Genomic DNA, 26,661 nt, shown 5'->3' on the forward strand with positions numbered 1-26,661 from the left:
TTTCTTTATCGTACATCACAGGACACAGAGCGGCATATTCATTACTATGTGGGATGTCCCAAAGCAATGCTTTTAATGAGGGGAGGGAGACATCTTCCCAAGACAAAGGATTTAATTTAGAGGTATACTCAAATAATAATAATAAATCCAACTTAGTCGAGAAAAATTAAACTTAAATTTAAATTTTAACTCAAGGGTGCCCCCGATTCTGAGGGTCTTAAATTGCAGCCTGCAGCACTGCCTGCCCAAAGGCTGTATCAGTATTCCTTCTTACGTCCACCTGGTAAAATTTAGTAAACGTGTGGACTGAAGACCAGGTTGCCGCTTTGCATACTTGAGCCATAGAGATCTGATGGTGTGCTGCCCAGGAGGCGCCCATGGCCCTGGTAGAATGAGCCTTTACTGACAAAGGAGGAGGCAACCTCTTCAAGCCGTAGGCCTGAGTAATTAACTGTTTAATCCATCTCGAGATGGTGGATTTTGCAGCTGCCTGCCCTTTCTTGGGCCCATCTGGTAGAATGAACAACACATCTGTTTTCCGAATCTTCTCTGTAGCTTTAAGATAGGCCTTCATGGCCCTGACAATATCCAAGGTATGCAGCAACCCTTCCTTTCTGGAAGTAGGCTTCGGAAAGAAGGATGGTAGTACCAAATCCTGGTTCAGGTGAAAACTGGATATAACCTTTGGTAGAAAGGAAGGATGAGGACGGAGAACCACCCTGTCCTTATGCAGAATAAGATATGGCTCCTTACAAGATAAGGCTGCCAATTCTGACACTCTTCTGGCGGAAACTATTGCAACCAGAAATACCAACTTCCTTGTCAGTAAAACCAAAGGAATCTCAGCCAACGGCTCAAAAGGTTGTTTCTGCAGAGTTGACAGAACAAGATTTAAATCCCACGGACAAAGTGGTGACTTAACCGGAGGATTAATACGTAAGACCCCCTGTATGAAGGTCTTAACCACCGAGTGGGTGGCCAACGGCCTCTGAAACCACACTGACAAAGCTGAAATCTGTCCTTTGATTGTGCTTAATGCCAGGCCTTTATCCACTCCTAGCTGGAGAAAACTTAACACTCGATCAATGGTATACTTGCGGGAAAGCCATTTCTTGGACTCACACCAGCCTACGTAGGCCTTCCAGACCCTGTAATAAATCACCCTGGAGACCGGCTTTCTAGCCCTGATCAGGGTAGAGATTACCTGCCTAGACAGCCCTCTACCCCTGAGAATCAGGGATTCAGCCGCCAGGCCGTCAAATTTAGACGCCGTAATGCAGGGTGGAGGATCAGGCCTTGCGAGAGTAGGTCTGGCCGTAGAGGAAGCGTCCAAGGGTCTCCCACTGCCATCTTTAGGATTAGTGAGTACCATGCCCTCCTGGGCCATGCTGGAGCTACCAGGATGACTGGTTTGTGCTCCACCCTGATCCTGCGTAACAGGCGGGGTAGCAACTGTAGCGGGGGAAAGGCATATAGGAGTTTGAACTGATGCCAAGGGCAAACCAACGCATCGGCTCCGCAGGCCATAGGGTCCCGAGTCCGGGACATGAACCTGTCTAGCTTCTTGTTGAATCTCGATGCCATGACATCCACGTCCGGCATCCCCCACCTCTGGCAGATTACCTGAAAAATTTGCGGATGCAGAGACTATTCCCCTGGCGACAGAGTCTGACGACTCAAGAAGTCCGCCTGCAGGTTGTCCACCCCGGGAATGAATATTGCCGATATGCAGGGCACATGAGCTTCTGCCCACAGGAAAATCAAGCTCACCTCTCTCTGAGCTGCCTGACTCTTGGTCCCCCCTTGGTGGTTTATATATGCCACAGCTGTGGCATTGTCCGATTGTATCCTCACCGGGAACCCCTGCAATTTGACTGTCCAAGCCTCGAGGGCTAGCCGAGCAGCTCTGAGCTCCAAGATATTGATGGGCAACTGCCTCTCCGCCTGTGCCCAAGTACCTTGGCGAGTGCAACCATCCAAGATCGCTCCCCAGCCCCTCAGGCTGGCATCTGTGGTCACTATCTTCCAGGCCACGGGGCTGAAAGATTTTCCCTTCAGTAGATTCTGAGGATTTAATCACCAGCACAGACTTTGCCGAACTCTTGATGAGTGGCAAAGGAAATTCCAAGGCCTGTGGCCTCTTGCTCCATGCTGACAGAATGGCTGCCTGTAGGATGCGAGTGTGGCTTTGAGCGTAAGGTACCGCCTCGAACGTGGCCACTAGCTTGCCTAGAAGTCGCATACATAGGCGAATAGTTGGTTCTCTTTTGCTTAGAACCAGATGTATCAAGTCTTTGATGGCCTCGACCTTTACCAGAGGCAGGAACACTCTTTGCTGCTCTGTGTCTAATGTCATGCCGAGGTATTCCAACCGTCTTGTGGGTTGGAATGCTGATTTTTCTCGGTTTAGGATCCAACCGAACCTTTCGAGGTACTGGACCGTGAGGGCCACTGCTCGTTCCAGGCAAGGAGACGAGTGATCTATGACTAGGAGGTCGTCCAGGTAGGCTAGGACCGTGACCCCTTGGATCCTTAGACTGGCTAGGATCGGAGCTAGGATCTTCGTGAATACCCGGGGGGCCGTAGCCAGCCCGAAAGGGAGCGCCACAAATTGGAAATGACGCTGGGCCACCGTGAAGCGGAGAAATCTTTGATGTGGCTGAAAAATTGGCACATGAAGGTAAGCATCCTTTATGTCTATGGACGCCAGAAAGTCGTCCTTCTGGAGTGCGGCGGCTGCAGACCGAACAGATTCCATCCGGAAAGAACGAACCCTTAGGTAAACGTTTAAACCCTTTAGGTCCAAAATTGGCCTGACATCGCCGTTGGGCTTTGGAACGGTAAACAGATTGGAGTAGAACCCTAGCCCCTGCTCTTGGGCTGGTACCTCTACTATCACGCCCTGGCAAAGCAGATGATCCAACGCCGCCAGTAAAGAGGCCTTTTTTGTTGGATCGTTCGGTACCCTTGACTCCTGATAATGAGGTGGAGGAAACTCTAGAAACTCTAATCTGTAGCCTGTGGCCACGGAAGACCGGACCCATCTGTCGGGGATATCGGCTTCCCAAACCGCAAAAAGACGAAGCCTTCCCTCCACCTTTGTGGGTGGGGGCGCCCCTTCATAAGGCAGATTTAGGGGCTGGCTTTGCTGGCTTACGATACCACTGCTTCTTGCCCCCAGAGGCCTGTCCCTGCGACTTATTGCTAAAGTTTGATCTCGCAGGAGGCCGTCGATACTGCCTGGAATTGGAGGGCCCCAGGATAGGGGAGAGCTGCCTTTGAACGCAGGTCCCCGAAACTTCTTTTTGACTGGTAAAAGGGTACTTTTGCCACTCGATATAGTCTGAATATATTTATCTAGATCCTCTCCGAAGAGTCGACCTCCATGGAAGGGAAAACCTGCCAGAAGTTTTTTGCATGGGGGCTCAGCCGCCCAGTTCTTTAACCATAAGAGCCTTCTCATGTGTACTAAAAATAGTGACAAACGAGACGCCTGCTGAATGGAGTCCTTTATAGCATCCACCGCAAAGCACAGGGCTCTAGGAATATCCGATAATTCTTCTGCCTGCTGGGCAGGAATGTCTTTAAGCATCTGTTTTGTCTGGTCTGTTAACGCCTGACAAACCCCAATAGCAGCCACTGCTGGCAGTATCACTGCACCTCCCGTAGTAAAGGATGCCTTTAAAAGTGTCTCAAAACGCTTATCCACCGGTTCTTTAAACATCTGTATGTTTTCCACCGGGCAAGTTAAAGATTTATTTACACAAGAGATGGCGGCATCCACAGCTGGGAGAGCCCACTTCTTGGAAAACTTTTCTTCCATAGGGTAGATGATGGAAAATCTTTTAGGTGGTAAAAAGATTCTATCTGGTCGTATCCAATCCTGAAAGATCAGTTCCTCTAAAAGAGGATGGACCGGAAAAACAGCGTTGCTCAAAGGCGCTTTCAATGAACCTAAGGATGATACCGCCGAAGCCTGAGGCTCTGGTAAGGGCAACTTAAATGCCAGGCGGACCATGTCTGTCAATGACTGAATCCACAAACTCTCTGCCTGGGAGGCCGAGACTGGCTCCTCATAAGTAGACTCCTCATTCCCTGAACCCTCATGGTCCTGGTCTGAATGATTTTCTTGAGCTTCTAATTCTCCAAGGGAGAGAACCTCAGCATCTGGGGGTACACCCCCAGGTGACGGAGACCTAGTCCGCTTCTTGCCCGACATGGAATTGACTATCATAGTTGCCAATCTCTTTTCTAGTCCCCCTAAGGAAAGGGCTAGCATTTCCTCTGTGACAAACACAGGGTTGGGTGGATCTGATCTAGTCTCAGCACCAGACGCCCCTAATGGCTCAACCAAGGCACCCACTACTGGAATAATTTGTGGGGAGAGTACAGGCATATCCCGACTCGAACCTTCAGAATCTGAGGGGGAACCCTTTTGTCCTCTGGCACCTCTTGCCATTTCCCCTGATCCTGATGCTTTGGAAGCCATGGTACAATACCGAGGTACCCCTACTTACAACAACCAACTGATGTAGGTAGGAGAAAAACTATGCGGTTTTAAGGGGACAGTAGCGAACAACTAATGCCCAAAAAACCCAATGGGGAGACCAGTATGTGTTCCCCCTTTTTCTTGTCTTTTTTTTTTTTTTTTTTCAATTACGCATATATATATATATATTTTTTTTTTAATTTTTTGGGATTTTTGGACCCCGAGTCCATTTTCCCCCTTTTTTATGGAATCACATTGTCTCCCCACAAGAGAAATTGCAAGAATCCACCTGCTGTAAGGAATTGTTTAGGCTAGATTGAAAGGCTAGTTCTGTTTGTCAGAACTGCAATACTCCCTTGCGCCACCGGGTGCCACTGTGCATCAGGCTTGCACTGCTGCCGCTCTGTGTCCTCCTCTCCTGAGCTCAGAAACAAACTGAGCTAATACAGCATAGAGGAAGGGCCGCCCCTTCCTCTTATGAGATCCAACGTCCCGCCCCCCCCCCCCCTCTGAAAAACGGCGCGAATTTCGTTTTTTTTTTTTTATATATCGCTGTGCACGCGCCCGCGCGCGTGCCCGTGTCACGGGGGGGGCCATGGTGGAGGCAGCATGCTGCAGGGACGCTGGAGAAATGAACAGGACACAGAGGAAACATCCGCACGGCACCCGGCCAGGTAAGAACTTCCAGGTAGGCCCAGACACCTCCCTAGTTCAGGGTAAAGAGTAGGCACACACTAATACCCCACCTAGCGCCCAGCCAGATAGAACCTGCAACACATAGACCAGGGAGATCACACATATGGGGAGTAACAACACATACCATCCTGTCTTACACAGACATAGTGGCCCCAGACTGCCAATGCAGGAGCATACTCAGGCAAACTCCCCCAAAAGATCCCCCTGGAGAGCCTGCTGACGAACCAAGTCCCGCAGGCCCCCCCTTCTTACCTGCTCCATGCCGCAGGACCTTGCACAGCAAGTGGTCCAATCTTCCCCCATCTCCGTGGGTGGCGTCTAGACCTTCAGGCCCTGGGGTCCTTTGAAGGAACCCACTGTCCTGGACCCATATAGCATCCTGGCAAACAGGGACTTTAGGCACCCCAAAAGGTTCTAAGTCCTGGGCCCAGGATCCAGCTCTCTGAAAGAGAAGCATTATGGGCAAAAACCCCTAGTTAGGGGCCCGGGTACTGTCCACTTTGGCTCTGAGGCACCTTGGACAGATCCGGTTAGCCTGCCTTGATCCCAAGGATGTGGAGGCAAAGCTATTCCATGACCAACACCTAAGACACTGGCGAAAAAAACTGAGGTACTCCTCCTATGGGAGGGGGTTATATAGGGAGGGGCACTTCCTGTTTGAGATTGCCAGTGTCCATCACCTGAAGGTACTCCATATAACCCACATAGTAATGAATATGCCGCTCTGTGTCCCGTGATGTACGTTAAAGAAAATTACTTTCTACTGTTTATCTTTCACTCAGCAGACTCACATACATGATCCAAAATCAAACACCAGAAAACAACACAAAAAGCGCTAATTTGAAACTCCTGTGAAGTAAACACTGAAAACAATTTCTGACGGGTGCCAATGGTATAAAACGCAAAAAGAAGTTTATAAAAACAATGTTCTAAGATGATAATAAATCAATTGTTGCGGGGCTCTCCTCAGACAGATGGAAAATCAAGTCAGCGTAAACATCACTGTGTAAGTACTTTGTGCATGTGGTTGGCTGTGGTATAGTTGTGCAGGATGGTGCTGCAGTGGTGTAGCTGTGCTCCTTGTCTGCAATGACCTGGGAGGCCCTCCAGGTGGCGGTGGACCCGGTGGCACTCCATGAGCATGCGCCACAGCGAATAGGGGAGAAAACGTATTTTTCCCAAATATGTCTAGCAGCCACCCCTCCACATATGTTATGGGGTCCCTGCCCTCCACCTTTTCAGGGAGTTCCACAATGCGTATATTATTTCTCCTGAGGCGGTTCTCAAAATCCTCAGCTCTGTCAGTGGCCTCCCTCGCGAGTTGATAGGCAGCTTTGGCTTCTCTTTCTATGGGGGTTAAGTGATCTTCTATTTCGCTCATCCTGCTCTCCACGGCCGTGGTGCGCTCTCTCATTTTTTGTAAGTCCAATTCTTCCTGCATGGTATTCACTGAGGCATTGCCAAGATTAACAGCCCTGAGGATATCTGCCAGTGTGGGCTGAGCAGCCCCATTTGTATCTGCGACATTAGTGCTTTGGGCCCCAGAGTCAGCCTGATCTGATTCCTCACTCTCACTGTGATCAGCTAAAATGGCTGCCTGTGCTTGTGTCCCATTCACGCTCCATGTGCTTGGAGTGCCCTGCAGTATCAGTCCCCGTGAGCCCATTAATTTTCTGGGTGTAATATACCATGTCCTTGGGTGCCTTCTTACCCTGTGCTTTCGGCAGCCTCTGCGCTTTAGGACCTTGCTAATTCATCTTGTCAGAGCCTCGTGGGGTGCCCTTCACTGTGAGTGCGGCGGCACCATCTTGGAAATCGGGACCCGAATCAAAGAGCCCTTTTCAGACCATCCCCTAGTGCAGAGGGCTGGCAGAGGTTCCCCTGAGATCCCGGGATCGGTGGGCTGCAGCATATAGCAGCAGAAAGTCTGTGGCTTGGCTGAGGGAGGATCGGCCACGGATCACGCCCCCAAAACCCACCCTGCCAGTCAAGTGAACTGCAATAAAGCTGCCTTGCTGAACATATAGAGCATGGGCTCCGTACAGGAGGACCGGTGCTACCCCCTTATCAGCAGCCGTGGTTACAGCGCTCAGCACCTTTCTGTTACCCTATAACACTAATGACTCATACAATTATGTTCTCAACCTAGGCCACATAAAGTGATCTTACCAATCTTCTGGTTTGACAGCATCAGAATCTGGAATTTTGACCTGCTCATCCCACTCTTTAGGTTTTTTATCCTTTGGATCATCTATTTCCTTTGGTGGATTTAATGGTGGGATGACATCATCCAGAAGGCTTCCTTGACTAACAACTGTTTGATCGATAAGAATTTCAAAGGTGTTCTCTGGCTTCAGAACTGGATAACAAAAATGATATCAACCATCACAATCAGCATGGACTTCTGGATTTTACAAAATATAGTTGTTTTTCAGCTCTGGGCTGGAGATTAAATCTGAGTTACTGTAACTTCGTAGTTTGGGGACCTGACTAAACAATCTATTTCATTTGTAGCAGGCACATGTGCAACAAAGTTGCTGGTAGATGTAAAGGCAAGTGTACAATTAGATTGTAATGTATATCTTAGGAACCTGTTCAATGCATCTCCTTACAGAGTCATCTAGTCTACATATTAATATTTTTAATACCAAGCAACAGCTATTAAATCCAAATTATTAAAGCCAATTTATTTATATGTAATTGTTAAAGTACAGGGTGGGCCATTTATATGGATACACCAAAAACAAAAGTTGGATTCAAAATGGCCGACTTCAAAATGGCCGCCACGGTCACCACCCATCTTGAAAAGTTTCCCCCCTTACATATACTAATGTGCCACAAACAGGAAGTTAATATCACCAACCATTCCCATTTTATTATGGTGTATCCATATAAATGCCACACCCGGGTGGATCCATAAAAATGGCCCACCCTGTATATTATGCGTTCTGTTTTTCTAAAATTTAAAGTCTTACTATCATTACCACCTTCTTACAGTACAACTAGAATTTACATGCCAAGTGCAGTTATAGAATTGATGTCTCAGTATACTACTGGTTGGTTCCTGTAGATTAAAATGGTGCACAGGGCATACATTTGCTGTATTAGATTTAATTAGATTATTTTTCATTTTACTACATTATTTGAACAGATCCATCATGTAAATGTTATTGTATATCTAATATACCGCCTGTAACCATAAACTTTATGAAACAAGAATGCAGCTTTCACTTAAACACAATGATATACGGTAAACCTGTCCTTGAAGGGAACTTCACTCCACAAATAAAGTTTGGGTCCATCATGCCTCCAAAACAATGCTAGTTGCCTGCTTGTTACACTGTTCCATTTCATTATTCCAAGATTGGTCAGCAATGGCTGCCTGCAGATTTCACTTAGCACATGTTTTCAGTAAGGGTCCTTTCACACGTGCGGACCGTTTTTTAGATAATTTTTTTTATCATCAGTTGATCCGTTTTTTCATCAGTTTTCATCCATTTTACATCCGTTTTTCATCAGTTGTCATCTGTTTTTCATCCGTTTTCCATCCGTTTTTTCATCCGTTTTTTTTTTTTTTGTTAGAACTTTATTTTTATTACATATTTTGATGAAAAACGGATGTTAGCGGATCAGATGTTAAACGGATCGTCCGCTAACATCCGTTTTTTGTCCGTTCCGTTTTTTTTGGCGGAAGAAAAATAGGGTTTTCTTCCGTTCAAAAAAACGGAGCTTAATGGAGACGGATGTTAGCGGACATTAGTGGATGCTCATCCGCTAACGTAAGCTATCCCATTGGAAAGCATTGCAGTCCGTAAACGGACGTATGAAAAAACGGACGAACGGTCCGCACGTGTGAACGGACCCTTAGTGACTTCATTCTTATGATGTAGCAGGTCCACAAGTACATGTTATTATGGTAAAAATTCTAGCTAGACCGTTTGCTACTTTACTAAAGAGTGGTAACCATACAGAAATAAACATACTCAAAGTATACAGATGTGTCTTCTTGTCTGTATAAAACTTTTTCAGATCAACATCGGGACGCTTTGCATGTTTTTCGTCATAATCCCCAATTATTGGATTTTTATGCCTGAAGATGAAATGCAGTTTATAATCTTCTCCGCATTTGTCTGGTCCAAACATGATTGTGTATGGAGTCCGGTCATGGAATTCCTCCTGTATAAGACACAAAGTGAAATCAATAAAAATTGTGAAGATGAAGGGAAAGGAAGAAAATTAAAAGTTACAAAAAGCAGTTGTATATTTAGATTTTGTGCTGCCAAAGGCCTGACTAAACTTGTGCAGCCCTAATTTAAATATGACCCACCCCTTCCTGTTTAGGACCTGCTCTGTCAATGCAGCCTCACCAGTGCCACCTCATCAATGGCCATCAATGTGGCCTCATCAGTGGCCATGAGTACATCTTTATCAGGGGCCACCAGTACAGTGTTTATCATTACAGCATATCAGTGCAGTCCCATAAGTGCAGCTTATCAGTGCCTCCTCATCAGTGAAGGAAATTAGTGCCTATTAGTACAATCTATTAGTGCCCATCAGTGCAGCCCCATCAGTGCAGCCTTATAAGCGCAGCCTCATCGGTACCCATCAGTGTAGCATATCAGTGCTGCCACATTAGTGCCCATCAGTGAAGTTTATCAGTACCCATCATTGCCCCCTCATCAGTGGCCATCAGTGCCACCTTATCAGTGGCCATCAGTGCCACCTTATCAGTGGCCATCAGCACAGCCTATTAGTGCCCATTAGTGCAGCCTATTAGTGCCCACCAGTGCAGCATATCAGTGGCCATCAGTGCCACCTCATCAGTGCTGCCTCATTAGTGGCCATCGGTGAAGCCTTATAAGTGGCCATCAGTGCAGCATTATAAGTGGCCATCAGTGCAGCCTATTAGTGGCCTGGCCATCAGTGCAGCCTATCAGTGGCCTGGCCATCAGTTCAGCTTATCAGTGCCTCCTCATTAGTGCCCAAAGTAAACACAGTTGATTGATAATAAATGGCTACAGCCAAACACTAACCATGAATGAAATACATGTTTTTGTGTTATCATTCATATTCTCTGAAAAATGCCAAGAAATCATAAGTTCTTCCAGGGTATGAAAATGTATGAGCACAACTGTATGTTATAAATGAGCAGCCGCTTAAAGTGGTTGTAAACCCTTTACAACCACTTTAACCTACAGGTAAGCCTAGATTAAGGGTTACCTGTAGGTGCTTGAAATGTCTCCTAAATCTCCACGGTTTAGGAGATATTTACAAACATTAAGGGCGCCGTAGACAATGGCGTAGGCGCACTTTAGCGACAGCGATCGTGCTGTTCTTAATGGAGGCCTTAGCATGACTGGCGGCTCCCGCGCGAATGCCGATCACAGCGCCATAGCCGCGATACCCGTAAGTAACACCCGGGAGAGATGTCGGCCACGTGAACGAGGACAGCTGTGGAGGCTTCGATCTGAGGTGAGTATTATATAATGAGCTAGTATGCTATGCATACTAGTTTATTATGCCTTTGTCTTGCAGGTGGTGCTTTTTTTTTACAAGTGGGTTTACTTCGCAATTTGTGACACCAACAGTCAAAATATAATAATGTATGGCAGCAGTGCTAAATCAACAGACCGGTAAAAAAAAATCTGAATCAATTTTAGTTAAAACAAAAATATTAGAGGTTATTATGAGGACACTAAAACCTAATTAGTGACAAAACATAAATTATAAAGTGACACCAAACTAATTTGTGAAAAAAATATTTATAATCAGTCCATAAAAGCCCATCAAATAAGGGCATAAAAGTTTGAAAAAACCTTAACCAGATCACAGAACCTTCAGCTGTGATCTGGTTGATGCAGCAGCCTTGACTGGATACGTACCTGGTGTTTGGAGTCTTCCTATTCAAAGTGATTTAACGTGCGCATTTGATCATATTATCTGATGGTCCAAAGGATCCGTGGAAGTTCCATTCCTGGGTGGAACTCTGCTTTAATGTGAAAAACCTTCTGTAGTGCAGCAGCCTCCCAGAGCCCCCCTTTTACTTACCTAAACCCGATCGTTCCAGCGACGGAAACAACACAGCAGCTCAAGCCACTGTCTCGGGTCCTCATTGGATAGATTAACAGCAGCAGGAGCCATTGACTTTCGCTGCTAACAATCAAATCCAGTGACATGTGAGCCGGAGGGTGAGGCCAGGTCCTACTGTCTGTGTCAATAGAAGCAGCAGCAGAACTCAGGTGTGTGCCCCCATGGAAAGAGTCTCCCTCTGGGAGCACCCAAAAAGAGGAGGAGCCAGGAGCACCGCTGAGAGACCCCAGAATAGGATTAGGATCGCTATGTACAAAACCTTGCACAGAGCAGGTAAGTATACCATGTTTGTTATTAAAAAAAAACCTTTACAACTCCTTTAAAGCGGAAGTAAACCCATCGATTTAACAGTTTCAAAAAGCAGTTACGTTTCCGGCATGCCGGGATTGCTAACTGTCCCATTGGTTGTGCTCTCAACCAAACTGTCAAACCATCCAATGGCTGGTGTCATAACTGATCACATGTGCAGCACCATGGCAGTTGAAGATAAAACATAGGCCAAGATGGCAGCTTCCTTGGCTGAAAATGATAGGTGGGTTTACTTCCACTTTAAGTCTATTCTATGCTGCTGCGTGACAGTACTTTACTACAAGCAGATGAACATTTCATAATATTTTTTTCAAAGCCATTTCCACTTTCCCCAAAAATTGATACATATGTAGACATTCTGCAGTACAGCAATCCAATGCAAATATTTTTTTACCCCTGGTTTACACTAACAGCGGGAATGAAATTGTGCGATTTCATTCCCGCATCTCAGTCTCGACTTCGGGGCGATTTCACAGACATCTTTGTGGGTTGCCGCACAGATGTCAATGGAAATCGCACCCCGAATTCGCCAAAAGTAGTATAGAAACTACTTTTGGGAATCGGTGCTACACGGGATATGTGGCGTTGCACCGATTCGGATGGGGCGATTGCCGGTAATTGCCGCCGATTTGGCATGCGATTTGACATGTCAAATCGCATTCCAAATTATTTCAATGTGAAACAGGGCTCAAAGAAGAACTGAATTCTGAAAGCTGTGGGTCAAAAAAAGGCAAGCAGAAAGCAACAGAGTGGTCAGCAGTGTTGACTGTGTTTTCACTGACCTGGCCCTATTCACATCTGAGTTATGTGTAGCTCAAACCGGTGGTGGTTCACATCACCACTTTAAAATGTCTGAAGTTCCAAAAGGTTTTTGGGCTACTTTTGTGACTTAATTCAGAGAGATTGGTGTGTTTTGGGGTGCTTTGAATCCCATAAAATTGCACTGGTACAAGCAAAAATGGGCAAAATGCGTGTTTTGTTGTGCATTTATAAGCTGTCGCTGCCCCACAGCAACAAGTGTTGTCACCGATGATATGGTTTTCTATAGGCTAATACAAGAACGCCTGAAGATCAAATGCTATAACAAAACACAGATAAATACACAAAAATGTGCATCCTCAAAGATAAATTCCAGGAAAGGATATTTTTGGTCCATCTTGGACCAGCAGTTTTGGATGAAAAACATCCACATTTTGAATTGTGAAAGTGTTATCTTCTTTTGGGAAGCTGGTCTTCGCAGTTCAACTTGGATCTGCCCACCTACATTAGAAGCCTGTTAATGCTTTCCTCTCAGACCCCGTACACACGTCCGAGGAACTCGACGTGCCAAACACATCGAGTTCCTCGTCGAGTTCAGTGTTGAAGCCGCCGAGGATCTCGGCGGGCCGACTTTTCTCATTGAACAATGAGGAAATAGAGAACATGTTCTCTATTTGGCCCGACGAGTTCCTCGTCGGCTTCCTCGCTGAAAAGTGTACACACAACCGAGTTTCTCGGTAGAATCCAGCTCCGATCGAGTTTCTGGCTGAATTCTGCCGAGAAACTCGGTCGTGTGTACGGGGCCTCACCCAGAGACACTTAGGGGGCTGATCATCAAGATGGGACAATAAAGTGGCCTTATGCTGCTAGTTTTCTTTCATTCAGCTCGCTGATTCCTCTGTCAACAAAAATAATGTGGATGAAGGAATTCCCTGCCCGCTGGGACATTTTATTCTGCCAGCAGGATCCCAATACACTGATCTACAGCTGCTGATCAACAAAAGTTTTCCATCAAATGGTCGACTTCTGTCAAGCGGGGATGGCCACACCCTGATGAAATATCATCCGGCCCCTGCTGAGCCAACCGACTTTCGATTAGTGTATGGCCAGCTGTATTTTGGCAGACCCAGCACATCTATCTACCTAAGAGCAGGTGAAGATGAATGGCTACAGAGTGCTGGTTCAACACTATCCCCGAATAGCTGCGATACCTAAAGTATTTTCCATGGCCAACAGTTGTTTGATGACATGATTCACCTACTTATAGCTTTACATTTGGAGTAAATAATAAAACATTTGTTAAAACAAAATAAGATCAACTCACACACCAGATTCAAACTACTCGAATGGGAGAGGAGCTTCATATACGCCCCGCCACAATCAATGCTGTCCTGAAAATTCACCTCATACCTGGGTAAAAATAAAATAGAAAGCAGATAACAAATAATAACTCCATATTACGACATAGGATAATGCAAAGTAATGAATACTGCTAATGTGCATTGTGAATTAACTGACAATTTTCTCTGGTAGATCAGTTTAAAGCGGGAGTTCACCCATACAACTTTTTTTACCCTTAGATTGATGCTCATTTTTTCTAGGGGAATCGGCTAGTTGTTTTAAAATCGAAGCTGTACTTACCGTTGTAGAGAGCGATCTTCTCCGCCGCTTCCGGGTATGGGCTGCGGGACTGGGCGTTCCTATTTTGATTGACAGTCTTCCGACAGGCTTCTGACGGTCGCATCCATCGCGTCACGATTTTCCGAAAGTAGCAGAACGTCGGTGCGCAGGCGCAGTATAGAGCCGCACCGACGTTTGGCTTCTTTCGGCTACTCGTGACGCGATGTATGCGACCATCGGAAGCCTGTCGGAAGACTGTCAATCAAAATAGGAACGGGACTGGGCGTTCCTATTTTGATTGACAGTCTTCCGACAGGCTTCCGATGGTCGCATACATCGCGTCACGAGTAGCCGAAAGAAGCCAAACGTCGGTGCGGCTCTATACTGCGCCTGCGCACCGACGTTCTGCTACTTTCGGAAAATCGTGACGCGATGGATGCGACCGTCAGAAGCCTGTCGGAAGACTGTCAATCAAAATAGGAACGCCCAGTCCCGCAGCCCATACCCGGAAGCGGGGGAGAAGATCGCTCTCTACAACGGTAAGTACAGCTTCGATTTTAAAACAACTAGCCGATTCCCCTAGACAAAATGAGCATTAATCTAAGGGTAAAAAGTGGTATTTTCGGGTGAACCTCCACTTTAAGATAATTTCTGATTGGATGGCAAATGGCTTATCATTTAGGGGCTACTTAAAGCAAATGTAAACCCAAGAACAAAAATGTCATATATTGCCACTTACCAGTCCTCAGATGTGGTTGCTGCATCAGTTTATTTTTTCAAATCAAGCTTTTATTATCCCTTTTTTTCACCCAGTGATAGTGGCGGCCCGTAATGCAGGGCGCAGGGACATTGCCCCCCTATCCATGCGTCTGGCCCCCTAATCTCCATACGGGGCACCAGGCGCATGGATCCCAAAGTTTTATTTTATTTTTTTAAGCAAGTGAATAGAGCCAGAGGCTCCAATAGGCTTCAAAAAAGGGTGGGCTAGGGGCGCTTGGAGCAAGCTCTGGGGTAAGTGCAGAGCTGGTGACCGACACGCCTGCCCTACCGGCCGGGGGGAGGGGGGTGTTTGGTGGTTGTGGGCACATTGTTTAAATAGTGCTCTTGCCAGTATGACACTTCCTATCCTAGGGTGACAATACTCACTCGATTTGCTGCATCTATGGAAGAACTCTTGGATAGTGTGTTAGGACTACAGAACACTTTCCCCTCTCGTCGTCTTTATAAAATAGGTGTGCCCAGTAATTTACAAACAGAAGTGGGAGTAATGCTAACTGACAAGAGTGCAGAACAAGCACAGAGCACAGGATGTTGTCAGCTCACTACATATCTGGCAGGATCAACAGGTTTTATCTGCAGTTAGGCGTGTTTCACACTATTGCGTCTCTGCAGGCCACGTTTGCTTGGGCACGGTAGCCCGTTCATTTACTTGCGTTTCATGTAGGAAAAAGGTTCCTGCACCATTTTGAAAACACAGTGGATGGGAAATCGCATTGCAGTTTCGCACTATGCATTTTTCTGGTGGTTCCCACAACCACAAACGCGATGCTTATTTAGATGTGCAGAGAGGGCCATTAAGAGGGTGGTTGCAAGTGTGGAGACAGGTGCGATTCTTGAACACGCAACCACCCACAATAGTATGAACCGGGCCTTATAGATCAAAAGCAGCAAAACAGTTTCAACTGTATATTTACCTGACCAAAAGGGAACAAAGAAGAGTTCATTGTTCGGGGGGTTTGCAAACATTAAACCTGGCAGTCCACTTTCTTTTTATAACTCTACTTAGACACAGGCTTTTATTAATTATATAGTGCAGAAAGCAATGACGTGCATTAACCTCCCAAAGCCAAATATACTGTAAGCTTGTAGCAGTTAAGCAGTTTCTCAATGTAGTTAAAGGTTAATATGGGGATTTATCAAAACTGGAGCAGACAGATTCTGGAGCAGCTGTGCAAGAAGCACAGCTTCTATCTAACTTAAGTCCCCTCAATGTATTTTGTAGATAGCCTTAAAATTGTTTTTTTTTTCCTCCAGAATCATACTTACCTAGATGGATGCTGCATCTGTCCCCCAGCACCTCTAACACTGAGAACCAAGCGATCAAATACCGCCAATCGCTCGGTTCTCACAGCTTGGTGAGCAGAGAGCTGCTGACTGTTAGTCAGTAGCTCTCTGCTCTGCCCCACCACCACCCCGCCCACGCTCACTGGATCGCTGGGCTGTGAAAGGGGCAGGAGAGGCTGGCTCAGGCTCTCAGCAGCTCACCGAGAGGCTGAGCAGAGTGCCAGTTCAGGCATTTGGGCAGATCCGACTCCGTTGTCGTAATCTTTACTGAGCCGGCTCTGTATCGTCAGCCGATAGCGGGCTTCAGCATACTGTCTGCTGAAAACAGGTCATAGGAGTGCAGAGCAATCTGCAGTCCTGTAATCTACAGAAGTACAACCAAACAAGATTTGGCTGTACTTCTCCTTTAATGTGAACAATGGGGTCCTGAAGTATCTAACTGTGTAAGTATATATTATCTTATTTTAATATAGTTTAACAAATATATTAAAGCCATTTTATATAAAACTATATTAAAAGCTACAAATTACAGTGATCTTATTATTACTTCCATAAAAGGGAAAAAGGTTTACTGGGAATAGTTATGCTTTCACTGAAATATGCTTAGATTAAAAATAGGTCTATACTCAGGCAAACGTAAAAACCAAATGTTAAAAAAGGGAGAACACTTGGTTCTCTTGGTCTTGCCTTCACGTGTCTATTTTTTATAGCTTGGTGGGGTACATAATTGCAAAACCTTCAGCAAACAAACATTGTAATGCAAACAGTAAAAGATACACATGGGAATTTACTACACAGAGGAAAGAGAGAGGACACTTACTGGACAATCAGAGGTTTGTCTTCGAAGGTGAAAGGCTTATTGAGCTTGGATGAAATGGCATGGTGTCTGGCTGTAGACTTTAGGACAAGTCCTAAATCTCCAGATAGCTTGTTTTCTTTTAGCTCTTCCACTTTCCACTCACCTAAATAAAGAAAAATGACTAGCATGGATTAAAATAACTAGAAATATTCTGTTTTGTCCTGGATGCACAACAGGAAATAAAAAGAAGTCTTACCAAAGTGAATAGAAATCCCACTTGAAGCTTTTACTTGACCTTCTATAAAAAATAAAAAAGTTCCCAGTGCTTCTTTGTCTTAATTACAATGGTCACCGGGATAAACACTGAGGACAAGGGGGCACTCTTTACGTCTAGAGGAAAAGAGATTTCACCTCCAAATACGGAAAGGTTTTTTCACAGTAAGAGCTGTGAAAATGTGGAACATACTCCCTCCAGAGGTGGTTCTGGCCAGCTCAGTAGATTGCTTCAAGAAAGGCCTGGATTCTTTCCTAAATGTACATAAAATAACTGAGTACTAAGATTTGTAGGTAAAGTTGATCCAGGGTAAATCCGATTGCCTCTCGGGGGATCAGGAAGGAATTTTTTCCCCTGCTGTAGCAAATTGGATCATGCTCTGCTGGGGTTTTTTTGCCTTCCTCTGGATCAACTGTGGGTATGGAGTTGGATGTATGGGATTGTATTGTGTTTTTTATTTTGTTTGTTTATTTTTTTGTGGTTGAACTGGATGGACTTGTGTCTTTTTTCAACCTGACTAACTATGTAACTATGTAATAAATAGAGAGCCTGTGTTCCTATTAGGAAGGATTGCCCTCTCTATTTGTCCTGTTTACTGTTGTACTATACTATGGAACAGGAAGTGAAGGGGAATATCCCCAATGGGACACACCTTAGGCCTCGTACACACGACCGAGTTTCTCGGCAAAAACCAGCAAGAAACTTGCAGGGATTTTTTTTTTGCCGAGGAAACCGGTCGTGTGTACATTTTTCGACGAGGAAACTGTCGAGGATCCCGTCGAGCCAAAAAGAGAGCATGTCTTCTTTTTCCTCGACGGGAATGGAGAAACTTGCCTTCTCGAGTTCCTCGACAGCCTAACAAGGAACTCGACGAGGAAAACTATGTTTTTCGCCCGTCGAGTTCCTTGGTCGTGTACAAGGCTTTACTCTATCCCAAATCTTGCACATGTGCAGTGTGGATAGCTGTCTGGGAAGTCACAATAGGCTCCCACATCCAAAATGGAGACTCTAGGGACCCTAAAGCCCCATACACACTATCAGTTTTCCTGCAGGTTTTTCTCTTCAGGTTTACCAAAACCATCTATTATGAGGTCAAACCTTAAGAATTTAAATTTGTATGCAATCAGGCAGGCCCTTGCACTACATGGATTGGTAAACCTGAAGAGAAAAACCTGCAGGAAAACTGATAGTGAGTATGGGGCTTAAGAAGAACCGGCTGTGGGAAGACAGCACTGGACCCCTAGGCACTGGTAAGGACCTCTTTTGAAAAAAAAAAAATGCAGCTATTTGTAGCTGCTGACCTTTAGCCCCCATTCACACCTAGGCGTTTTGTCGCCTGTAGTGTGATGCCGCAGCAGCCCCGAGACGCTGGAGGGATGAAAACACATTGCCCTCTATGGAGATGGTTCACATCTCCACGCCAAACGCCGAACGCCTGCAAAAAAGTCCCGGACCTTTTTTTCAGGCGGCTTTCGGCGTTCGGCATAGGAGATGTGAACCATCTCCATAGAGGGGGTGTCCTCTGAAGTCCTCTGAAAGCAGCCAGACACGTAAGCTCCTGTCATTGGCCAGGCACAGGGAGCTGATCCGCCCCGAACGTCTCCTATTGGTTGCTGCTTAGCTGTGAGAACGCTGTGCACCGACAGCTCATACAGACAAGGAATACCTAACACCATTCATGAGTGTCACTGTCATCCCATCAGACACACCTTCCCATCCCATCAGATCACCCTCAGCAGCCTGTCAGCACTGAACACAACAATGTACCATTGTATGAAGTAGTGATGTAAAATCACACATTGGGGGTTATTTATTTTTTATTTTTATTTTTTTTAAAGCTGAGGCTGCATTCACAATCGCGGCGTTTTGTCGCCGCAAATCGCGGTACAAAACGCCTCTATTTGTTGCCCCAATTCGCGGGACAAAACGCCGCGATTTTGTACGCCAAAGTGTGAATGCAGCTTAAATTTGAATAAAAATAAATAAATCTGAAGTTCCTCTTTAAAAAATATCTATACCCAAGAACTAATATTGAACATTTTTCAGCTCAAGTATCTAGATGATTTGGGTGTATTGAAAACATTTTCAGCTAGTATAGAAAATGCCTGGCGATTTTGCCAGAAATACAGTGTCCTTGTCACTTTCTGTGAAATACAGTAAAATAGCAGATAAATGTATCTTCTTTACAAGCTACCTTCTGTAGACTACAAATGACCTCCCCTTTGGATAAGTGTGCATGGTTGTGTGATTGCTTGTATTATTTTATTATAATTTTATTAGATAAAAAGAAAATAAACTACCTGCCCATGTAATGAAGAAGAAAAATGTATGTGTTTGTAATTCATATCTTTAGGCAGCATATTGTGACAACCATGGCTCCCTTTATAAATACAGTAGAGTGGATGAGATTAGCTTACCCAGGGACAGAAAGTGTGCTATTAGCAATGTAGCCACCACATCTATGGACTGGTCATCTAATATATATAATTTTTTCGAGGGTTTAGATAAATTTTACTTTAAATGACTATTAGGCTTCATTTCCACTGGCGTTTTTACAGCCACTTGTGTTAGCCTTTTTTACAGCTTAAAACGCCTGTCCGGTAGCGTTTTTGCGCATTTTTGAGCGTTTTTGAGCGTTTTTTAATGTCCGGCGTTTTTACAGCTCTATTGCTGGAGCCACAGAACGCCCTAGTCCCACGTTTTTTTTTACAGCTCAAAAACGCCTATGTCATTTGCAGCTCAAAAACGCCTATGTGGGCATGATGCCATAGAATAACACGGACAGGCGTTTTTAAGCTTTAAAAAACGCTTTAGAAAAGTGGCTGTAAAAACGTCAGTGGAAATGAAGCCTTAAAAGACCAAAACTGTGAAATACTACCCTGTTTCCCCGAGAAAAAAACCTACCCCTAAAATAAGACCTAGCGTACTTTTCCAGGACGACTGCAATATAAGCCCTACCCCGTAAATAAGCCCTAGTTTAAAATCCTATAACCCACTCTATTACAGTAGTACACAATGTACAATGTGTGTGTTTCTGTAACATAAATGCAGGGAAGAGAGCTCCGGCAGGTCACAAAAGCGCAGACCGGTGCTATAATGAAGGTATTTGGCACAATTATATTACAGAAATACACACATTGTACATTATATACTACAGTAATAGAGTGGATTACAAGATTTTACAAGCATTTTAACTAAGTTCACACTGGGGATTCCTAACAGGCAGGTCGAGAGAGGGGAAGAGAAGATAGCACATTACATGGTAAGACCTACCCCAAAAAAAAGCCCTACTGTGTCTTTTGTTACCAAAATTAATATAAGACCCGGGCTTATTTTTGGGGAAACACGGTATTTAATGCTATTTAGATTATATTTATGATGTAAAATACACATTTAGAATGATGAGCCTACATACCTTGGTTTGATACAGCTCACCTCAGATCAGCGTCTGTTATTTACCACCTATGTAAAGATGAATTCCAGGTATGGATATTTCTATATAATTACATTGGTCCAGCTCAGACCAATGTAACTATGTATATGCCATACCTGGTTATTGCCTCTAGAAGCTGGAAATCACTGAAGTAGACACCGCTACTCCAACGATCCCCACGGTTTTGGGGTTCCCTCACCGAGTGACTGACTTGCTGCATTCTGAACACAGGAGGTTAGCCACTCGGTACGAGCGCCATTCACAGAAAAGGTTACATTATCTGAATAAATGCAAAGAGTTCTCTAATTAGACAAAATGGAGAGGCAGGGCGGTGATGTCACACTCTACACCTTACCCAGTCAGAGAACACTTTGCATTCATTCAGAAAATACAAAGCATTCTCCAAATGACGCCCATGCCAATCAGCCGACCACCTCTGTTCTCAATGCATCGGGGCAACTGCTTGTTACTGGATCCAAAAGCAAGTGGGGATAACGGGAATAGCAGTTTCTAGCTCAATTATTTCCAGCTTCCAGGGGCATCATAATCCAGGTATGGAACACATATAGGTACATTGGTCCAAGCTGGATCAAAGTAACTATGTATAAAATATCCATATCTGGAATTCTTCTTTAAAGTATATTTCTATTTACTCGACTTATTGTATAAAGCAAGACTGGAGTAAAGCAGTGTACAGGTTATTATACTATTCTAAATATACTGCACCTTTATGTGAAACAGACTGTCCTTGGGGTATAGTACATATGTGATTAGTTAGACACCTTCATGTTTGGTTGTGTGCTTTATACTGTATATGTATATCTGCTCCTGGGATTTATCTAACCCCAGGGCATTCTATACTGCAATATAATAGTATATATAAGCAAATCATAAACACACACACACAATAGATATACACACTGGGCCAGATTCTCAAACGAGATACGATGGCGTATCTCCAGATACGCAGTCGTATCTCTGAGTTGCGCGGTCGTATCTTTGCGCCTGATTCTTAGAATCAGTTACGCATAGGATTTCCCATAGATCCGACTGGCGTAACTGTGTTACACCGTCGTATCGTAAATGCATATTTACGCTGGCCGCTAGGTGGCGCTTCCGTCGAATTCCGCGTCGAGTATGCAAATTAGCTAGATGTGCGAATTCACGAACGTATGCCCGGCCGACGCAGTACATTTACGCCGTTTACGTTAAGCTTTTTCCGGCGTATAGTTACCCCTGCTATATGGTGACATAAGTCCGGCGTACCAATGTTAAGTATGGCCGTCATTCCCGCAACGAAATTTGAAAATTTTACGTCGTTTGCGTAACTCGTCCGTGAATGGGGCTGGACGTAATTTACGTTCACGTCAAAACCAATACGTCCTTGCAGCGTATTAGGAGCAATGCACACTAGGAGATTTCCATGGACGGCGCATACGCCGTTCGTGAAAAACGTCAATCACGTCGGGTCACACAACATTTACATAAAACACGCCCCCCTGTTCCAAATTTGAAATAGGCGGGCTTACACCGGCCGATTTACGCTACGCCGCCGCAACTTACGGAGCAAGTGCTTTGAGAATACAGCAGTTGCCCGTCTAAGTTGCGGAGGCGTAACGTAAATCAGATACGTTACGACCGCACAAAGATACGCGATTGTACGTGAATCTGGCCCACTGTATATATACACCATCTCACAATTCCTCAGATTTTTATACAACTATATAAATCAGGCCAAAATAAGTGACAAATGAGGAGGAATAAGGGAATTTGTTTCACATCACGTACAGTCCCTCAAAATCAGGGACAGCTGGGAGCTATGAATTAGGACATAGAAAAACTATCTAATAAATCTGTATACAATCAGGTAGGCTCTTCACTGCATAGTTATCGATAGATCTATAGTAACGTGTGTGATGACTAGCTTTACACGGAGAATAGGAGGAGGGATGCACATGCTGCAATGGATGCAGAAATGTATAATTTCTTGTTTTGCAAATGTGTTTTTTTGCAAAGTTTTTCTTTTCTCAGGAACATCTTGTTGTTGAAATAATATAATGACAATATTATAATAGTTATAATGGATGCATATATGCCTCATGTAGTAAAACACTTGCACATCCTGCTATATTAACAGGCCGCTACTATAACCCCTCTAAAAAATGTCTTGCTGCAGAACTACAGCTATATCTTACTATAGCAACACAGCAAAACAAATCCTGTCATGGTAACACATGCTAACAATGCATGCTACTCTTGTGCTGTATTGAAATCATTTTCATTGTACACACACACACTATGGGCCAGATTCTGAAAGAATTACGTTGCTCCACGGCAGCGTAACGTATGTGATTTACGTTACACCGCCGCAAGTTTACAGCGTAAGTGCCTGATTCACAAAGCTCTTACCTGTAAACTTGCGGCGGTGTAACGTAAATCTTTTCGGCGCAAGCCCGCCTAATTCAAATGGGGCGGGCACCATTTAAATTAGGCACGTTCCCGCGCCGAACGTACTGCGCATGCTCCGTCGGGAAAATTACCCGACATGCATTGCGCTAAATGACGTCGCACGGACGTCATTTGTTTAGACGTTAACGTAAATGGCGTCCAGCGCCATTCACGGACGACTTACGCAAACGACGTGTTTTGTTTTAAATTTCGACGCGGGAACGACGGCCATACTTAACATGGCTTAGAACACCTAGGGCTCAGCCCTAATTTTACGCGGCGTATCTTGACGGAAACAACGTAAAGTTAGATCGACGGGCAGCGCGGACGTTCGGGAATCGCCGTAACTAGTCATTTACATATTCTACGCCGACTGCAATGGCCTCGTCACCTAGCGGTCGGCCTAGAATTGCATCCTTAAGATCCGACAGTATGCGTAACTGATTCTATGAATCAGCCGCATAGTTAGGACGGGCGGATCACAGAGATACGACGGCGTATCAGGAGATACACCGTCGTATCTCTTTTGTGAATCTGGCCCTCTATATATATATATATATATATATATATATATATATATATATATATATATATATATATATATATATATATATATATATATATATATATATATACACATATATATATACATACATTTACAGTATCTCACAAAAGTGAGTACACCCCTCACATTTTTGTAAATATTTTATTACATCTTTTCATGTGACAACACTAAAGAAATGACACTTTGCTACAATGTAAAGTAGAGAGTGTACAGCTTGTAGAACAGTGTAAATTTGCTGTCCCCTCAAAATAACTCAACACACAGCCATTAATGTCTAAACCGCTGGCAACAAAAGTGAGTACACCCCTAAGTGAAAATTTCCAAATTTGGCCCAAAGTGTCAATATTTTGTGTGGCCACCATTATTTTTAAGCTCTGCCTTAACCCTCTTGGGCATGGCGTTCACCAGAGCTTCACAGGTTGCCACTGGAGTCCTCTTCCACTCCTCCGTGACAACATCACAGAGCTGGTGGATGTTAGGAGACCTTGCGCTCCTCCACCCTCCATTGGAGGATGCCCCACAGATGCTCTATAGCAGTGGTCATAAACCCTGTCCTCAGGGCCCACTAACAGGCCAGGTTTTATGTATTACCTTGGGGAGATGCGGACTAGAATACTGCAATCACTGAGCAGACAATGATATCACCTGTGATGTTTTTCAGCTATCTTGCAAACCTGGCCTGTTAGTGGGCCCTGAGGACAGGAGTTGATGACCACTGCTCTATAGGGTTTAGGTCTGGAGACATGCTTGGCCAGTCCTTCACCTTTACCCTCAGCTTCTTTAGCAAGGCAGTGGTCATCTTTTTTGAGGGGACAGCAAATTTACACTGTTATACAAGCTGTACACCCACTACTTTACACATTGTAGCAAAGTGTTATTTCTTCATAAAATATTTACAAAAAATGTGGGGGATTGACACTCCCACCACTATGCTTGACTGTAGGCAAGACACACTTGTCTTTGTACTCCTCACCTGGTTATCGCCACACACGCTTGACACCATCTGAACCAAATAAGTTTATCTTGGTCTCATCAGACCACAGGACATGTTTCCAGCACCTATCCATGTCCTTAGTCTGCTTGTCTTCAGCAAACTATTTGCAGGCTTTCTTGTGCATCATCTTTAGAAGAGGCTTCCTTCTGGGACAACAGCCATGCAGACCAATTTGATGCAGTGTGCAGCGTATGGTCTGAGCACTGACCGGCTGACCCCCCACCCCTTCAACCTCTGCAGCAATGCTGGCAGCACTCATACCTCTATTTCCCAAAGGCAACCTCTGGATATGACACTGAGCATGTGCACTCAACCTCTTTGGTCGACCAGGGAGAAAATTGTTCTGAGTGGAACCTGTCCTGTTAAAACGCTGTATGGTCTTGGCCACCATGTTGCAGCCCAGTTTCAGGGTCTTGGCAATCTTCTTATAGCATAGGCCACCTTTATGTAGAGCAGCAATTCTTTTTTTTCAGATCCTCAGAGAGTTCTTTGCCATGAGGTGCCATGTTGAACTTCCAGTGACCAGTATGAGAAAGTGAGAGCAATAACACCAAATTTAACAAACCTGCTCTCCATTCACACCTAAGACCTTGTAACACTTAGGCCCCATACTCACGAGCAAACATGTCTGCTGAAACTGGCCCGCAGGCCAGTTTCAGCAGACATGTTTGGTCGTGTGTGGGCGCGAGCGGGCCGAATTCCAGCAAACATTTGCCCGCCGGGCCTTTTCCCAGCAGACAAATATTCCTGGACTTGTTTTAAAACAGCCCGCTGGAATTCAGCCCGCTCGGACATGTACGGTCGTCAGTACAGACCTACCGTACATGTCCAGGCGCCCGCCGTCCCTCGCATGCGTCGAATGACTTCGACGCATGCGTGGAAGCATTTTAAAGGCGGGCCGCCCACGTCGCCGCGTCATTGTCGCGGCGACACCGCGTCATCGACGCGGCGACACCGCGGACACGCCCCGCGTATTGTTTACGCGCGGACTTCTGTACGATGGTGTGTACAACCATCGTACAGAAGCCCTCTGGCAGACATGTATGGTGAAAACGGTCCGACGGACCGCTTTCACCATACATGTTTGTCCGTGTGTACCCGGCCTAACAAGTCACATGGCACCGGGAAGGGAAAATGGCTAATTGGCCCCAATTTGGACATTTATACTTGGGGGTGTACTCACTTTTGTTGCCAGCAGTTTAGACATTAATGGCTGTGTGTTGAGTTATTTTGAGGGGACAGCAAATTTACAAACTGTACACTCACTACTTTACATTGTAGCAACGTGTCATTTCTTCAGAGTTGTGACATGAAAAGATATACCGTATTTATCGACGTATACCGCGCACTTTTTTCCCCTTAAAATCAGGGGGAAATCGCGTGTGCGCGATATACGGCGATACCCGCTTCCCGCGCTGTGTTTGAACCGGCCACCGACATATACCGAGCGTAGTACACTCAGGTACACTCGGCCAGGCTCGGCTCCGCTTGCGGTCACGCCCTGTGCCGCCTCCTAGCCTTTATGCAAGAGGAGCCGAGCATAGCCGAGTGTGCCCGAGTGTACTGCGCTCGGTATATGTCGGCGGCGGCGTTCAAACACAGCGCGCAAAGCGGGGATCTGCTCAGCAACAGTGCAGGAGAAGCAGGGAGGACACCACCAGGGCCGCAGACGGACGCCGGACCGGAGAAGGCTGCCGATGAACGCCGGACAAGCCACCAAAACTGTAAGTAATTCAATTAATTTTTTCCAGGAATTTCCCTTCTACTATAGGGTGCGCTATACGCCAGTGCGCGCTATAGGCAGATAAATACGGTAATAAAATATTCACAAAAATGTGAGGGGTGTACTCACTTGTGAAATACTGTATACAGGCATACCCCACTTTTAAGTATACAATGGGGTTTATTTACTAAAGCTGGAAAGTGCAAAATCAGGCTCACTTATGCATAGAAATCAATGAGTTTCTAACCCCAGCTTGTTCAATTAAGATTTGGTAATAAAACCTGGAAACTCATTGGTCTCCATGTAGAAGTGAGCCTGATTTCGCACTTTTCAGCTTTAGTAAATAAACCCCATTGTGTACTTAAAAGCGGGGTATGCCTGTATATATATATATATAT

At 45.1% G+C, this 26,661-nt stretch overlaps 1 protein-coding gene across 1 annotated transcript in view; it reads right to left on the reverse strand.

Annotated features, from left to right (window-relative positions):
- The window catches only part of CLGN (calmegin), a 122,603-nt gene that overhangs the window by 34,432 nt on the left and 61,510 nt on the right, over positions 1 to 26,661 (reverse strand). Inside the window, exons 5-8 of the mRNA XM_040331283.1 lie at positions 16,848 to 16,989; positions 13,672 to 13,753; positions 9,169 to 9,361; positions 7,355 to 7,544 (exon numbers count right to left, since the gene is read on the reverse strand). Coding sequence (XP_040187217.1) covers positions 7,355 to 7,544; positions 9,169 to 9,361; positions 13,672 to 13,753; positions 16,848 to 16,989 — 607 coding nt within the window. The remainder of the gene's footprint in view (positions 1 to 7,354; positions 7,545 to 9,168; positions 9,362 to 13,671; positions 13,754 to 16,847; positions 16,990 to 26,661) is intronic.

This window comes from Rana temporaria, chromosome 1 (genome assembly GCF_905171775.1).
Source record: "Rana temporaria chromosome 1, aRanTem1.1, whole genome shotgun sequence".
In the NCBI taxonomy this organism is placed as follows: domain Eukaryota; kingdom Metazoa; phylum Chordata; class Amphibia; order Anura; family Ranidae; genus Rana; species Rana temporaria.